The 18,599-nt window shown below is 44.3% G+C and overlaps 1 protein-coding gene across 4 annotated transcripts in view; it reads right to left on the minus strand.

Annotated features, from left to right (window-relative positions):
* Positions 1 to 270: 270 nt before the first annotated feature.
* Positions 271 to 18,599, minus strand: part of TRMT61A (tRNA methyltransferase 61A) — a 58,418-nt gene continuing 40,089 nt past the window's right edge. For all 4 annotated transcript variants that reach the window (XM_053276263.1, XM_053276280.1, XM_053276291.1 and 1 more), the window contains exon 4: positions 271 to 2,357. In XM_053276263.1, coding sequence (XP_053132238.1) covers positions 2,029 to 2,357 — 329 coding nt within the window. In that variant the 3' untranslated portion in view covers positions 271 to 2,028. The remainder of the gene's footprint in view (positions 2,358 to 18,599) is intronic.

Raw genomic sequence — 18,599 nt, forward strand, 5'->3', positions numbered from 1 at the left:
GCCAATGGGTGCAGGAGTTTAGTGCCCACATGTTGTATCTTTGCTTGCATTCATTCCCAGGTTTTCATTCGTTCCAGTGGAGAGACTCAATCCACATTTGCCAAAGGATGTGTGTAGATTGCATCCCTCCAATGAGATTAACTGGGAAACCTAGATGTACAAGATCTTGGTGTGTACATATAACTGTAAAAAGATATACTCTGAATCCAGATAATTTTCTCCATGCATTTGAATTCCATGAGGATTGCTTATAAACAAACACAACTTGAACACATTTCTTATGAATATTTTATTAAGAGCCACTTTTGGTTCAAATTAGTAGTAGAAGCTGCTGATTTATGGAATGAACAAAGACCATCTTGGCCTGCCACAGAATATGAGAATGCAATTAAAAACCAAACCCAGTGTGCAAGTTTGGCATAACCCAGTTGAATTTTTTTAAAAGACCAGTCTGAGTTTGTAAGAGCTCTTCCTGGTGAGCCACTGCCCAGCACCAATCCTTGGAAGCAGAGCAATTTCTCTGGCTGCATTCAGATGTGATGTTCTCCGATCCTCCGAATTGGATTGGAAACTAGTTGTGTGCACATGTATTCTCTCCCCTCCCACTCCGAAACTTGCACAGTCAGATCCACAGATTTCAGCGCTCTTCAGGCATTCAAATCTGAACATCTAGGGGGCGTGAGGACACAAGAGTGCACTGGTTAGCCACACCCTCTGTGTCGACACGCCCGCTATGCCAGCTATGCCTCTGGGTCTCCCTGCATTCAGTATTTGTCTGCAGAGGCAAGTGCTGAATGTGGGGATACTTTCTGCTCCTGTTCCTAGAAAGCCAGAGAGCAGAGAGCCAGGGGGTATGACCATGAAGCATGTAAGTGTGGGCAGACTGGTTAGCAGCACCCTCCTCTCCCTGTGTCCAGACTGAAAGGAAGCAAAATGTCCACAGAAGAATCTATTTAGGATGCCTGTTGTGGCAAAGTGTGGTTTGAGCAAGCCTTCAAAACTAGCATTGCAAATCACACTAGTATACACAGCTTGCTTCTGCTAGTCTAAACCATGGTTTGGAAGATTGGAGAACATGATGAAGCGGGTCTCACGATCAGTGAGACCTGCTTTTGCCACTATTGCGGGGAGAGTGGGCTAACCAGACTATTGCGGCGGGAGCCCTGGGCAGCCGGATCGGCCGCCCACACGATTGCCGGCTCCAGCATGCCCTGTGCAAGCGCGCAGGGCATGCTAGTGAGACCCCCTGAGGCGGGAGGCGGCGTTTCGCCTCCCCTCCAGGGATCTCCTCGTGAATAACCACGGTGCAAAGCCATGCTACGGCTACTCATGAATATTAAAACCAGGTTTGTGGAGCGCTCGCTCCGCAAACCTGGCTTAGGGCAGGGGTACTTAGGCAGGTTACCCGCCTAGGAACCACCGGGCTCGCAGCCAACCCCGGTTGTTCACACGATGGGTCAAAATCGGGCTAGCCTCTGCTAGCCCAATTTTGCCCCATCGTGTGAATAGCCTCGATGTCTAAGTGCTGCCTCAGTGAAAGAGGCTTGTGTTTAGCCTTTAAAAGTGACAGAGCTTCTTCAAAACTCTGGAAAAACACAAAACACCCCAGTGATTTCCTAAAAGTAGTATTACAAAAATATATAAAAACCCAAAACACACAACTCTCCCATGACACACCCTCTTAGAGGGGAAGAACACAGGGTTCCAGAAAGCAAAAGGAAGCCCCTTGGCATGTTTATTTAAAGGGGGAAGGGGGCAGACATCACCTCAGCAAGTGGCTTTTACTTTGTAAATTCCAACCGACTGCTATTAACTGCGCATCCATCTTCCCTCCTCACAGCCAGCCAAGCGAACAGTGCTTGGCTGGCAGAACGGCCGTGTACTGCCGAGGTTGATCTGGTTAGTGCTCCTGCGTGCTATTTAAAACAAAGCATAATCTTGCTCAATCAGACTATATATGGAATTGCCCGACAAGCAAAAAGCTCGGATGCTTGGTCGGGAAGGAGGGAGGCCTCTCTGCGTGTGTAACTAAAATAGGCTTTTGGTAGCAAAGGTCAAATATCCAGTGTGACCCACCATTTCTCTGAGCGGTAAACTACTTTTAAATTGCACAGTTCCCTGCTGAACATCAGCGCACGAGGCATCTTGATTTGATTGGTGGCCCCTGTCAAACTCTGCACTTGAATTATCCTCGGCTGCTTTTCCAAGGTCAGGGATTTGCAAGCTAATTGTCCTAACATTGTGTACTCTGAGCAGGATCTCCAAAGTATTAATTTCAGTAAAGCCCTGTTCCTCCAAAGCCAGGCAGGTCCTTTGAACTTGTTCAATGCAAGGGGAAAAGGAACAGATGCGTCCACCTACACAGAGAGAGGGGGTGGGGGGTGAGGGAGAGAAAAAGAAATGAATGAGAACCAGCAGCCTCAACACTAAATTCCCAGCAATGCAATCTAATCTGAAGTCCTGCTACTACCACAACAAATATTTATATACCACTCTTCAAAGTTCTCAAAGCAATTCACACGGAGAAATAAATAAGTAAATAAGATGGATCCCTGTCCCCAAAGGGCTCACAATCTAAGAAGAAACTTAAGGTGGACACCAGCAGCAGCCACCGTAGGGATGCTGCGATGGCATGGGATGGGGCCAGTTGCTCTCCCCCTGCTCAATAAAGAGAATTGCTGCTTTAAAACGTGCCTCTTTGCTCAGTTAGCAGGGGTGCAAAGCAGCTTCCCTGAAGTAATACAATATGATGAATGCAGTTTTAATTCTTGGTGTATATAAAAGGCGGGGGGGGGGGAGCCTGGACTCCTATACATTGGAGTGGAGGCTCATTTGTAGCCTCCCATTTCATGCATTCAGAATGTTGTACAAGATCTGGAAAGTGCAAATTTAAAACAGGAATCTTAGAATGTATCTGCACCAGCTAGTTCTCCCTCGACCTCCAGTTCCTTGTCGCTGTACATACTGTTAATAGCTGGACCAGCCTGTATCTCATTCCCGTGCCTGGCCACTACTCGTTCCCAGCCAGCTCTAATAACTAGATTCTTCACATAGAACTTTGCACCTCATTAAGGAGGTATTAACTTTCCCCACAATGCCCTTCTTGTTGCTCTGGACAAACCTAGCTAGCAATGTTTCAAGAGCTTCAGACAGGAATTTTTCCTCAGCTCTACTGGGAGAGGTCAGAGACTGAACCTAGGACCTTCTGCAGGCAAAACACATTATCTATCATGGAGCTACAGCCCTTCCAAGAGCGTAGTCTAGTACTGGGTTTCTACCAGTTTTGGCACACGTTTCCACCACAACATTCAAGTGGTAGGGTGTGCTGGATCCTTTAACATAACAGAATAGATATGCGATACAACCTCTTTATATTATATATGTATTATATTATATATTAGGCCAACAAAGGGGTGGGGTGTGTGTGAGATGGTGAATCAGTTGGACATGATGGGGACAGGTATATGAGATTTTCAATGAGACACCATGAATCCACTCTAATTTGCTATCATAGAATCCACACTCAGAATACCTCAGAAACAACAGAACCCTGTACCCCATGGGTTAACAACCCAAGGGGGTAGTTGGCACCCTATGTGCACTACACCACCACTCGCTCTGGGCCACCCCAGCACCCCCCAAGTGCACTTATGGGGCTGCTGAAAGCTCCATTATACCTTATGGGGGAAAACCTTAAAGACGCGTAAACTTCAACAATTCACCAAAAATCAGCCCTATGCCCAAATCCTTTGAAAAAATTCAGGTAGCTTCCTTGCCCCTACCTGGCACTACCACCAACCCCACACTGCTCTAGGCCACCCCTTTGCCCCCAACGTGAAGCTATACATTTGCTGACACCTCCATGCTTCTTTATGGAGAAAAACCTTAAAGATGCGTAAACTTCAACAATCACTTAAAAATCATCCCTTTGCCCAATTCCTTTCAAATTTCTGATAGCTTCCTTGCCCACCCTAGGAACCACCACCCACCACACTCCACTCTACGACACCCCTTTCCCCCCGACGTGAAGCTATACATTTGCTGCAATCCTAATTATTCTCTATGAGGAATTCAAAAATACTTTAACAATTCACCAATAATCAGAGGAGTGTCCAATTGCCTTGGGGTTTTGTGGGTGGTAGGCACCCCTGTCTGTCTACCACCCACCCCGCTTTTGTGCCCCTAGGTGCTCCACAATAGGGGATATGGACTGGTTCGGGTCCCATTATAGAAAAATAATTAAAAATATTTCAAATATTGATTAAAAAAATCGTAGGACTGTCCGATTGCTTCAGGGTTTGGGTGGTTGTTGGCACCCATGGGTGCTCCACAATAAGGTATAATGGCCTGGTTCAAGCCCCATTATACCCTATGAGAAAAAAATAAAAATAATTTTCAAAAATTCATAAAAAATTGTACAAGTGTCCAATTGCTTTGGGGTTTGGGTGACAGGTACCCCTGGGTGCCAGCTACCATCCTACCAATTTTTGGATGTCTGAACCGGTTCAAATCGAACCACCCCCAGTTCGGTTCGAATTCGAACCTGCAGCTTGAACCTGATGGCTGGTTCGGTTCGAATTTGAACCTTCGAACCACCCTGGTTCGAATTCGAACCGGTTCGCACATCCCTAGTGTAGTTGACACATGGCAATTAACAGTTGGCACTGTCCAATGACAGTCAAGATGAACAGAAGGAATGAAAGTGTGCAATGCATCCTTATAGAGATTAATTATGAGGAAAAGTTATTATACACCAAAGAATCCAAACACTTGAAAAATAGTGACCACACATTTTGCTCTAGAAATCAGCTTCTACAATGGCTAGAACTTTACCAAAAAAAAAAAAATTTAAGCTGGGGATCCATGTTATCATTAGGACAAGGCAACTTTGAATCCCCATTATTTCCTATGGCAGAAATCTACAAAATCAGTAAAAACTAATAAAAAAACATTAAAAATCAACCAAGTGCCCCACTGCCTTGAAATCTGGGTGGTAAGTGGCATCCACGGGGACCTACCCACAAATTTGGTGCTCCTAGGACCTTTATAAGTGGTCCAAATTAATCTGAATCAAATCAAATTGATTTGTGTGCATCCCTAGTATTTAAGAAACATGCCTTCTTCTTCATCAACCCCGCCGCCTGTTAAGATCATCTGGGGAAGTCTGGTTGCAGTTGCCACTGGCTCAGTTGGTGGTGACTCAAAACTGGGCCTTTTCTAGAGTTGCCCTGGGACTCTGGAACACACTTCCTAATGAAATCAGAGTTTCCCCTTCTCTGAAGAAGGACCTAAAAACATATCTGTTTGGTCAGGCTTTTGGTTTATAGTTTTAAAGCTTTAGTTTTAGAGTTTTTATTGTATTTTAAATTGGTGTGATTATGTTAATGTCAAATTAAATAAATAAATACATAAATAAACCCCCATTTTCCCCAACCACAATAAATTGTAGCTGGAGGGCCAGGTTTGCCCATCCCTGGATTAGGGAGAGGCAAGGTAAAGTGAGTAATGGCGCAAGGAGCGATGACCCAGGCATAAGAAGCAACAGAACAGACACAAAAGGCAGAAGTGACAGAGAAGGACCTTGTGCCTCATAGGAAGGAAAAACTAAAAAAGGAGTTAAAAGATGTTCTAAGAGTTGTAAGATCAACTGAATTAAGGATTTTGCAGCAAGAAGTTTCAAACATTCAAATACTGATAGAAAGGACACCAGCCTTGAGTCCCGTCCATCAACTGAGCATATGTAAAATGCCTGTTCCCATAAAATAATTGTGTCATTACCTATCCTCTTAATTTTCCATACAGAAAGCCCCCCCCCCGGTCTATTATTTAAGTTGAACGACAAGTCTCTGATAACCGATACCACAGGCAAGATATCTGAGGATACCCATTTCCTATGCCTATTCAATGACAGCACAACCTGAGAAGGTATCAGGGTTGGTTTGTTTTTTTCCTATTAAAGGGAAGATTATCTGAAAAAGGAACCACCACAGTAAAGCCCTTAATGGTCTCTATTGTTTTACATATTTTAATAGTAAACTGAGGTGGTTGAGGGTTTATCAAATAGGAAGCAAAATGGGGTCACTACAAAGTAAGACAGTCATTTCTACATACGCTAGAAATATACAAAAGTCTCTGTGTTAAAAGGACCCCCTCCTGGTTTAAAAAAAACCAACAGCCTGATGTAGACGGAGCAAGCTCAGTGACACCCCCCCCCCAAGAGCCACAGAACGTTGAGAGGTCAGTTGGAAAACAACAACAGTAGAACACAGCGGGTGGGAGAGGGAATCGACCTATTTGAGCCTTGAACAGCTGATGATATTCTGGAAGCAGGCATTAGGGTTGGGACAATGCAACTAATGCACTGAATATTTATATATCATTTTCCAACAAATGTTCCCAAAGCAGTTAAGATGGATGAATGGATGCTCCCTATCTCCAAAGGGCTCACAATCTAAAAAAAGAAACATAAGATAGGCACCAGCACAGCCACTGGAGGGATGCTGTGTTGGGGATGGATAGGGCCAGTTGCTTTCCCCCTGCTAAATAAAGAGCATCACCACTTTAAAAAGGTGCCTCTGTGCTCAGTTAGCATCTCTTCTAAATTGTACCACGCTCCAGAGGCCCAGTTCCCCTGCTAACTGAGCAAAGAGACACCTTTTCATGTGGTGATTCTCTTATATTTAGCAGGGGGAGAGCAACTGGCCCTATCCAGCCCCAGCACAGCATCCCTCAGTGGCTGTTGCTGGCGTCTGCCTTATGTTTCTTTTTAGATTGTGAGCCCTTTGGGGATAGGGGACCATCTTATTCATGTATTATTTCTTTTTCTATGTAAACCGCTGTGTGAACTTTGGCTGAAGAGTGATATATATAAAATATCCGTAGTAGTAGTAGTAGTTCCAAATTGTACCAGCATATTCCTGTTCCAAATTGTACCATACTACAGCAGTATGATTCTGGATGGTACTGTCATGATAACCAGCTCATCGTCACAATAACTGCACAGTACATTTTCACATTAAGCTCTGCTAATTCTCCTCCTATTCTTTTTGTACAATAATACCGGTTTCTTGCAGGTTTATAGTTTTTTGCATTTTGCATTTCCAAATGAATCTAGCTTCCCAATTCTGCCAATTAGTAAAAGGCTATTACAGATAAGAAGCAAAATGGTGGGTTTCAGTTAATATCAAAATGTTCCCCACAAAAATCCTTCAGCTTAAGATGCAAGTTAAGGTGCTTACAATCTTCACTCATGCACTAAAAAGTGTGAAAACTTCCACGCCACATAAGCAGGAAAGACTTTGTCTCATATATTATGCTGGGTTTAAAAAAATTAGGCTCAATGCACCCACACTTTGCCTTGGTTTTTCTGCTTGAGATTAGGCTGGGGAGGGGTATGGCCAGTCAGAAATTCAGCTGGTACAGCTTCCCAAATCACTTGCTAGATATGCAAGTGATGAATTTGTGCCTCATGCATCCTTACAAGCATAATGCTTCCCCAAGATGCCACTACAGCAAAACGTCTATGCAGAAACTCAACAAATGCAGCCGCTTCACCAGTGTTCCCTGTAAAAGGGATTCCCAGATGATGTTGACTACAGCTCCCATAATCCCCAGCTGCAACGGCCTATGGCTGGGGAATATGGGAGTTGTATTGTTTATTTATTTGATTTCTATACCACTCTTCCAAAAATGGTTCAGAGTGGTTTACATTAAAACAAAACAATTAAAATCAATTAACAATTAAAAACAGAGACTATAAAATACCATAAAACAATTAACAGTTAAAACATTCAAAACAGTTAAAAAACCCTGGAAAACCAGGTTATAGCAAGTGAAAAACATTTACAACAAATTAAAAACCCTGGAAGGCCAGGCCAAACAGAGGTTTTGAGGGCTCTCCTGAAGGCCAATAATGATCTCAAATTATGGATTTCTGCAGGGAGTGCATTCCACAGTCCAGGAGCGGCTACAGAGAAGGCCCGCCTCTGAGTCGCCACCAGATGTACCGGTGGTAACTGGAGATGGACCTCCTCAGATGACCTTAACGTGCGGTGGGGATCATGCAGAAGTCAACAACATCTACAAATCCCTCTTACAGGGAATACTGAGTTTCACCTATCCCTTCTTCAGCAAACCTTTCTCCCTCCTCCATGCAGACCGATAGCAATGAGAGGGCTTTCTTGGGCCTCAGCCTGAATGGAGGAAGGAGAAAAGACTGCCAAGGTTGCAACTCCACCCTATCAAAGGCCTTCTCTGTATCTAAAATGACTAAGGCTGTTGAAGACTCCCTTAAAGCAGCATTATTAAATCACATTCACTGTCCTCCTGATATTGGACATTACCCAATAATGTCCTTTTAATAAACACATTTGATCAAATGCTGTGCAATTCCCAATAATCCCAATCTTTGTGCCAAAAGCCCTGCCTGTATTTTATACTCTATATTAAGTTCATAAAATAGAATTTTCAGGTGAAAGGGACTTTGGAATCCAGTTCCCTGCTCACTGCAGAAAACTGCTATAGCATCTTTGACAGATGCTTGTCCAACCTCTGTTTGAAAATCTCTAGAGAAGGAGAGCCCATGACTGCACGAGGTAAACTTCCCCACTGCCCAACAGCTCTTACTGGCAGGAAATACTTCCTAATGTCTAACCTACACTTGCAATTTCAACCCATCAGTTCTAATCCTGCCCTCAGGAGCAACAGAAAACAGGTTTGCTTCTTCTGTGTGGCAGCCCATCAGATAACTGCCCAGAGACGTAAGTTTTGGGCAGTATAAAAATATGTAAAAAAATTTTTAAAAGTTGAATATATAAAATAAAATAAATATATTTGAAGACAGCAGCCATACTTCTCCTTAGTCTTCTCTTCTCCAAGCTAAATATACTATACAAAAGCTTTAGCACAGGCCCTGAATATGTTCACATAAGCCGGATCTTTACCTTCTTCATATATCAGAATCAGCTTAGTTTCAGATCAAGAATGTGGACTTTTATTGATTGCTAAGCATTCATTCATTACATCAAGCATGGTAGCTGAGATTTAAGGAATAAATACTCAATTAATGCTCTCTCTGCTCCATAAAGATTCATACTATTGCAAAAAATAGCTTCATGATCTCATTATAACTTTTGGTCAAAGTATTATCTTCTAATGTAGTTGGAGGGATATTTCTCTTCCCTGCCAATCTTATCATATCCTCTAATTCAGGAGTAGGCAACTTTGGCTCTCTAGATGCTGTTGAACTACAACTCCCATCATCCCCATTCACAATACTCCCAGTTTATTGTGGCCGAGGATGATGGGGATTGTAGTTCAACAACAGTTGAGAGCACTGTCGAATTAGACAAGATGGTTAATTAACAACTTTTCAAAAGCATCAATTTCTAACTGAGCATTAGGGGTGTGCACGGAACTGGTCCGGCACTGGGGTGGGGGGTTCCAATTTAAAAAGGGGGAGCTTTACTCACCCCTTCCAGTTAAAAAGCGTATTTCTTGTAGTAATTGGGCGGCAGGGTGCCGCCCGCTTCAATCTCCGAGTCTGGCCGGCCGCGGGCTCCTCCTTGGTAGGCATAATCGGGCGGCAGGATCGCTCCAAGTCCCTGCCGCCCGCCCTCTTCATGCTGAGCAAGCCCCCCCCCCGTCGGCTGGCGGCCGCCCCCTGTGCATATTAGGGGGTTCCCCCCTCCCCTCCACCCCCTTCTTGCCAAGTATCCCCCCCCCTCCATTACAGGAGGACGGCAGGAGAACTCCCTGCCGTCCCCCTTCTCCTTTGCCGGCTGGGCTGCAAATGGTTCCTAGGAAGCCTTTCGCGCGCGTGCGCGAAAGGCTTCCTAGGAGCCATTTGCAGCCCAGCCGGCAAGGCAAGCAGACGGCAGGGAGTTCTCCTGCCGCCCGCTCGCTAAAGTTAACGTTAACTTTAGCGAGCGGGCGGCGGGAGAACTCCCTGCCGTCCGCTTGCCTTGCCGGCTGGGCTGCAAATGGCTCCTAGGAAGCCTTTCGCGCACGCGCGCGAAAGGCTTCCTAGGAACCATTTGCAGCCCAGCCGGCAAAGGAGAAGGGGGACGGCAGGGAGTTCTCCTGCCGTCCTCCTGTAATGGAGGGGGGGGGATACTTGGCAAGAAGGGGGAGGAGGGGAGGGGGAACCCCCTAATATGCACAGGGGGCGGCCGCCAGCCGACGGGGGGGGGGGGGGAGGCTTGCTCAGCATGAAGAGGGCGGGCGGCAGGGACTTGGAGCGATCCTGCCGCCCGATTATGCCTACCAAGGAGGAGCCCGCGGCCGGCCAGACTCGGAGATTGAAGCGGGCGGCACCCTGCCGCCCAATTACTACAAGAAATACGCTTTTTAACTGGAAGGGGTGAGTAAAGCTCCCCCTTTTTAAATTGGAACCCCCCACCCGAACCAAAACCACCCCGTGACCGGACCGGTCTGGAGGCCTTTAGAATGGCCTCCGAACCGGTCCGTGCACATGACTACTGAGCATAACCCTGCTAACTGAGCAAAGAACTGGCTGTTACTAGTATCTGCCTTCTGTTTCTTTTTAGATTGTGAGCCCTTTGTGAACAAGGGACCATCTTGTTTATTCTTCTGTGTAAACCGATTTTGACTCCTGGCACCCACAGAGTCCTGTGGTTTTCTTTTGAAGAATACAGGAGGGGCTTACCATTCCCTCCTCCCACGCAGTATGAGATTATGCGTTTCAGCATCTTCCTATATCACTGCTGCCCAAAATAGTACCAGCGGGATTCAAACCCACAACCTTCTGCTTGTTAGTCAAGCATTTCCCCACTGCACCACTTAAGGTGGACAGTACTTGGTCTTAATCCCCACTGTTTTCCTGATCTGTTCACTTATTTGTTTGCTTCTTATCAATTAAATAAACTTTTATAGATGAGTGAGCTATTTAAAGTAATCCTACAGCCATTGAACTAGATCTTATTGCAAGAATATAAGAACATCCCTGTTGGATCAGGCACAAGGCCCATGTAGTCCAGCATCCTGTTTCCCACAGTGGTCCACCAGATGCCGCTGGAAGCCACAGGCAGGAGCTGAAGGCATGCCCTCTCTCCTGCTGTTACTCCCGTGCAACTGGTATTCAGAGGCATCCTGCCTCTGAGGCTGGAGGTGGCCTGTAGCCCTCAGACTAGTAGCCATTGATAGACCTCTCCTCCATGAAGTTATACAAACCCCTCTTAAAACCCGCTTAGAATACCAATGTCCCAGTGATGATGATTGTCTTCACAGACTGGCAGCGGCTTCTCCAAGGTTGCAGGCAGGAATCTCTCTCAGCCCTATCTTGGAGATGCCAGGGAGGGAACTTGGAACCTATATGCTCTTCCCAGAGTGGCTACATCCCTGAAGGGAAATATCTTATAGTGCTCACATGTAGTCTCCCATTCAAATGCAACCAGGGTGGACCCTGCTTAGCTAAGGGGACAAATCATGTTTGCTACCACAAGACCAGCTCTCCTCCCATAGTTACTCTTGTTAACTACAACAATGAAAAACAGTTCACACCAAGTTCCTGTTCAATTGATCCTTTAGTGTTTGACAACTTACAACTCAGGAATCTACTAAGACAGGTGTGCACAACTTCTGCCCTCCAGCCATTTTTGGACTACAATTCCAGTCATCCCCAGCTACAGTGGCAAATAGTCAGGGGTGATCAGAATTGTAGTCCAACTTCTGCAAGAAGGACAAAGTTATGCAGCCCTGCACTAAGACATATTTAAGGGGGACAGTGCAATCAGATTCCTGAATGGTAACTTTCAAGTCGTTAAGAGTCAACAGATGTTTAGTACTGTGGCAAAAGCCCAGAACAATGATATAATTAACTGCACACCTCTCAGTGTTTTACTCCATAATAAAATACTGCACAAACCCAAATTAATTCCAGAGATTAATTTCATTTTCTCTTACTGGAAAGAGAAATTGCTCATTTTCAGCGTGCTAGAACCAACCAAAAATCCATGAACACGAATTATTGTTCAAACCCAATATTATTTATACAGTGTCCTCTGAACATACAAGTTACATATTTTCATGACAAATCAGCCAAATATTAAAGCAGCATTTCCCATCAATTACCCTTAAGCAATAGTTATTATAAGAATCCTGAAGTGAATTTGTAAAAATTCTGAAGATTGCATAAGTTAAAAACTCAGTTGCACAGAGAACAGAAATGCAAGGAGACAGAAAATGGAGGTGAAAAGAGAGTTTGAGAAACATTTAGCTAAAAGCACCAAGGGGAACAACAAAGACTTAAACAGTAGAACTCTTCTAGATACCAATTCTGCAGGAGATCACAAAGAAGAGGCAACCAAAAGGCTTAAAACCCCCTCAAAATTTGGATTTCTTTAAGATAGTTGTTGATTTTAAAAAAAAAAAAAAAAAACTAGTGTCAAAATCAGCTTTGCTTAACAGTATAATTTTGTAAAAATCCATGAGGACAATGAATGAATTATCAGCAAAGGAGTGCTGCTAAATTTACAAGCTGCATCTTCTTCCTTTACAAGCTTGGATTTTCCTGCCAAATTAATTTTGGGGATGTCCAGCTTCAAATTGAGGCTTCTCAGACAGCTGTACAATGTCACATTTATGGGTACCAGAAATATTTTTGGAATCACAGATTACTGTTCTGGGCAGAAACAAGTGGAAATTGAAAGCAAACAGAGAAAAGACCTATTCACACGTCCAACACTCATACAAGTGTACAGTGTACACATGTATATATCTGTACACAGGTACAGCTATTCACATGTTACGTTGAATGCTGATACAGCAGTATACTTCCTATCTGTACCTCGCATTTGAGGGGCCTGTACCCAGGTTTACTTTTAACATGAACACAGGTACAGTCATTCACACAAACATCTATAAGAGATATACAACACTATGTACAACATAGTGTTTTAATAGGGCTAAAGAGAAAAGAAATTATGCTCTAGGTGGAACTAGATCCCTGCATAGCATCATGGGACCTGGACCAGGGAGGACCATGGCTAGAGCTGAATGCTAATTGAAAATAATTAGAACCTCTCAGGCCATGCTGGGTGCGTAGTGCATCCACAACATCCAGCAACCTGGTCTCTAGCCACACGGATTCTCCCTGGCAGCATTTCAGGAAAATCTGCGGTGACAGAGTTAAATTGGTTTCATAGTCTCTCCCCCACCCCCCTGGGAATTGTCGTTCTGAAAGAGCGACCTAGAATTCTGTAGAGAGAATCCTCAACACCTCACCAAACTACAATTCCCAGGATTTTGAGGGGAAGCCATTCAAAGTGATGCAATATCTGTTGTGCAGATATGTGCTTCAAAGATATTAGCTTGGACCCACCCTCAGGGCTATAAAGTGCACCTAGATTTATCTAGCAAAATCATGCTTGCTTGCGGTCTGGCTACAAGCCTCTACATTTCCACTGATTGCATTGTGGTGGTGGGGAGGGGGGGAGAGAGAGAGAGAGAGAGAGAGAGAGAGAGAGAGAGAGAGAGATGAACACAAAGCGGCTGTGTTTATTTAACAGGGATGGTATGTGTATACAGATTAATCTCTATCCCTTAGAAGGAGAGCTCTGAAGACTTTATTCTCCTAGCCAAGAAGGTTCACGTCTCCTGAACATATCAATCTGACAAGAGACAGCAAAGGAAAATCAGATTAGCTAGAACAGGTCGCTCCATGGTGCAGAAGACCCCAAAATATCTGAACCAGTCAAGTTTAACCAACCACCGAAACAGCCTACATCCCAGAATTTTTAAGACACTGAGCATCTTATGGGGCAACCCATCTTCATTCGTCACAATGTCACCTTTGCAGCTAGGAATAGACTGCTTCAGATTTAAGCCACCCAGCCAAATCAGCTCAAGGCATTAAAAAGGACACTGTCTGCCAGAAATCCAGGGATCATGTGGTTTCCCTTATGATGTAATGTCCCCATAATGCTGCCTTCCTAGTACAAAATGGGTTTTCATGGGTGTGGGGGGAGGATGGGTGAGAAAATAATAACCCGAGTGCATTAATTATTTCAAGGCTGAAGTGCTTTGCTGATCGGCTCTGCTCTGCTCTGCATTCCTTCCCATTCCTCTTGTGTGTGGATGGGGCTAGCTACTAATGAAGCTAGCCCCACAAAAGTCTGTTATGCAATACCACAAGACAACCAATCTGCTAAAAATAGAGGGTAACAGGGACAACGAGAGTGCACTGGTTTATGTCTAATTCTTTCTTTCTTTTTTAAAAAAAGCTTTGAAGCTGGGAGAAGGAGGAAAGCATCAAGTCAGAGATATGATCCACAAGTTTGCTGGAATTCTACCACCTCATTCTGGCTGGATCGCTTGGGATTGAAGGGGTCACTTTTTAAAAATCTGCCACATAAAAAGCCACCTGTCTGTAGATAACCAGCACATCAGGTAAAAAGGGGTTCAGCACTGTCTGCTCCCTGAAATGCTAATTAGCAACAAGGAGGGTTTTGTTGTTGCTGTGCTGTATATTGTACCTTAACAACAGTGTGGGTGCACAGAATGGCACATGCGCTCGTGCGCTAGAGACAAGAGGCAACCACACCACGTCACTCAGAGACTCAACTTCTAGAAGCTGGCAGCTGAAAAGCACCTACTCCAGGAGCTCCTATGCACACCATTTTTAAAAGGCACCCCCCCCAAATGCAAAACAGTGATCACGATTCACCCCAGGGCAGGAACCAGAAACAGAGGCTGTCCCTAGTAATGACCGGACCACTGGAGAGTGTCACAGGTTTCTGAGTTCAGGCCTGCACAGAAACACTCAAAGCCGCTGCCACCGACTATCTAATTCCATGCTAATCTTGCTATAAATGGTTTTGGAGGACAGATATTTAGCTCAGTCTGAAGAACAAACGTCATGGAGGCCTTGCTGATGATGGATCTTTATCACGCACCTTTGAAATCAAGGATACCTATTCCACAGGCATTTAAAAAAATCAACCGTTGTGCCAATATGCTGCATGCGGTTGCTGTTTAAATTTGAACGTCCAAAGAAGCAAGACGGGATGCTGCATGTTTCACTAGGTATAGCTGTCAAAATCACAGAACACCCAGAACAGAGGTTTATTTCCAGCCCAAACTGTTTGCATTTCTGCAACTCCAAAGTACATTTTGAAAAACAGTACAGACGGAAAACCCAGAGGGGGACCCTTAATGAGTAAATCACAGCTAACCGACAATATATTCTGAGGCTTCGCGGTTGATTTAAGGAGCCTTTCTTTTTCCTTTTTGAACGGGCTATAAAAAGAGGGTGGGGAAGGGAGAAGTTGTCATTCTTAGTGTTTAGGGAGCTGGTTGAAGAAGAAGAAAGAAAGAGGAAGGCATCTCATCTCGGCGAAATGTCACTTCACAATAAACGCTTTGTGTTCAGAGAAGGCGCCAGGGAGACACAAGAGCGGCTTACTATTGTTCACATGAAGCTTTTTATGCACAGTGGTTTATACCAGAATGTTAGAAGCCACGAAAGCCTCACATTGCCAGTCGACGGATGATATGCGCCGAGCTCCAGATAAAATTAAAAGGCATTCCCGAGAAAACTGAAGCTCAGCACTTTCGAAAACAGAGAAAAAACTAGCACGAGCTGTCTTGAGATGTCCACACCCCAAGCCAGGCAAAAGCAACTGTTCATTTTTAAGGCTGCAGAAGCTGTTTTCCTGTTCGGACACATTTGTATTGCAAGCTTCAATGAGTTTCATACCACTGTAACTAGCAACGACTCGCATGGGAACAAGTGCTGAGCATTCCATTGGAGATTAGCAGAACTACAGTTCCCAGGGCTCACTGGGGAAATGAGAGGATGGGTATTAGACTAGTTCCTTGAATAGTACAATAAGTCCTGAGGAAGGGAAGTACTGCAGTTCACATTCCATTCTAACACTTAGTTGAGGGCCAGACACTCTTCTTCCAAAAGGAGTCGATACTCTTGCTACCTCTTCCTTCAGTGAAAGAAAATGAGCCAGAAGCATTACCGATGCTTTTAATGAGGCGAGAATGGTCATTATTTGAGGGTTCGTTTTTTCCCTTCCCTTTTGCTTTGCAATTGTACTTTAGGATAATAGGTGTTCTTGTTGGTATTTTCAAAATTTAAAGGCTTCATGTTGAAATTACCTTGTGCCTAATGGACTAAGAGAACATAGTCTCTCTCTCTTCCTTATACACCCTAGAGCCAATGGCAAAATCAGGGTTTACTGGCATTGTAAAAAAGGTTGTGTAAAATGAGTTATTTGACATAGCTACATTTATTATAGGAAGACTAGCTTTGCTTTATTGGTGCAGTAGATACTGCTATGGCAGCCACTTTCTATGTCCAAGTAAGGTTTATGGAATGGGGGACCAACCTGAGGCTTTCTAGCTGTTGTTAGACTACAACTCCTATTGTCCCCAGCTGCAATAAACTACAGCAGTGGGTGATGGAAGCTGTAGTCCAACAATAGCTGGAGACTCTCAGGATGGCCACCCCAGTATATGGTTTGTAATGATTACAAGTGCTTACATTTTTAAAATTGGTATGTGTGTTCCTAGACGACAAACCCCATCATCCCCAGCTGCAATAAGTCGCAACTGAGCATGATGGGCATGGTAGTCCAACAACTGGAGAGCCTCAGGTTGCCCATCTCTGGTAAAGTGTTTGTAATCATTACAAACTTTTACATTTTTCTAAATAGGTATGTGATATCTACACATTTACAAACACATTTCAAGATAAAGGGAAACTGAACTGAAACACAGAACTGAGCTAAGCAAAATGGTAATTCCAGACATCAAGTTCTCTGTTTTATGAAAGGGTAAGAGAACTAAACAGTTAAAATGAACAGGAAACAGGAAATGAATAGCACCCACAGCCCACACACAATATATATTTCCCCCCTATGGGGGAGATCATCTATGAAACAGGATTCCTACAGACGATGTTAAAGATGGTGCAAATTGCAGAATGGCACCCTGGAATTTTCAGGCCAATGTTGGGTCAGAAGAATTTCTGCTCTTGAAAACGTTGGGTGCGCAGTTCCTGAAAGTATACAATTTCCACAACATATTTTTCCCAAGGGAATCCCACCACAGGAACAACTCCCCCGATGAGAAAGATGTGTGCTGTGTGAATACCGTCTGCCTCCCGCCACCCGAAGAGACTCCTTAGAGTGCTTTTTCCTTTTCAGAAAAGCGACCACAGCTCAATTTGTTTAATGAGATCTCTGTGTTAGCTTGAGTTGATACAGTAATTATCCCAGATTAGTCCTGCTCACATTGGGAAGCTGTGGGAGCTTTTTGATCTGGGGAACAGTCTTTTAAAAAATGAGTGTATTCATGTAGAACACCGCTAAAACTGGCTGATGGGGAGGTGGCGGTGGGGTGGAGAACAATACAGGAGTCTGTAAAAACTCTCCTGCCCCACCAGCCATCCAAGGCAGGAGGCAAAGGAGTTTGTCAGAAACATTTCTACGAAGAGATCAAACCTCCCCATTCCGTAGACTGGGGGACGAAGGCAGGCGGAAGTCCAGCAGACGCTCTAAGTCGCGACGGACTCAATGTTTATATAGGTCAAAGCACAGTTCAGGCTGAAGATATCAGAAATGAGAGGAGGGGAAGGCGTGAGAGAAAACACAGTGCAGAAGCTTCTCAAGCACTTTATGGCAGGGGAGGCAGGTAGCCTGTTTTGCAATGAAAGCTAGATCACAGACCCCTCCAGAGTCGAAGGGGCACGGCTAATATACTTATTGCCATCACTTTAATAGTGCTTTCATAAAGCATTTTGCAATGGGTGTAGATGTGCCGCCAGTCCTTACTTGGCTACGGTTGTCATTTCAAAACTGCTACCCATCAATGTGAAAAACCTACGCCAGTCTTTGAAAACATCTTGCCTTCACAGACTCGGGGGCGGTGGTTCTCAGGTGCAAAGGAATTATTATGCAAGTGAGGAGCTCTGAGCTCACTTACTCCCTCCTCCCCTATGCTGAATCTTTGAGGCAAGCCACGGTTTGCTAGTTCATCTAAACAGGCATGCTATAGTTTGCGCTTGCCTCTTAATCTGTGGGATTCTCTGCCGAGGGAGGTGGTGATGGCCATCAGCTTGGGTGGTTTTCAGTGGGGCTTAGACAAATTCATGGAGGACAGGTCTATCAACGGCTACTGGTCTGGTGGCTGTAGGCTAACTCCATGTTCAGGGCCAAGATGCCTCCCAGGAGAGCCACAGCAGGAGAGAGGGCATGCCTTCATCTCCTGGGAAACAGGGTAGTGGACTAGATGGGTCTTGGGTCTGATTCAGCAAGGCTCTTATGTTTTTAGATACAAACCAGAACTGGAATGGAGGGAGGGAAACATAAGAGCCTGACTCTTATCCGCCTAGAGATGTACATATCAGACAGTATTTTTTATTTTATTTTATTTATTAACACATTTTTATACCACCCCAAACTTACATCTCTGGGCAGTTTACAACAAAATAAAAACAAAGTAAAACATTAGTTAAAACAAAAACGAAAGGTTTAACACATTACAGCAATTTAAATTTTTTAAAAGAATATTTTAAAACAGCATTAAAACCATTAAAACAATATTAATTAAAAGCCTGGGTGAACAGATGT

Source organism: Hemicordylus capensis, chromosome 1 (genome assembly GCF_027244095.1).
Source record: "Hemicordylus capensis ecotype Gifberg chromosome 1, rHemCap1.1.pri, whole genome shotgun sequence".
NCBI classification, from domain to species: domain Eukaryota; kingdom Metazoa; phylum Chordata; class Lepidosauria; order Squamata; family Cordylidae; genus Hemicordylus; species Hemicordylus capensis.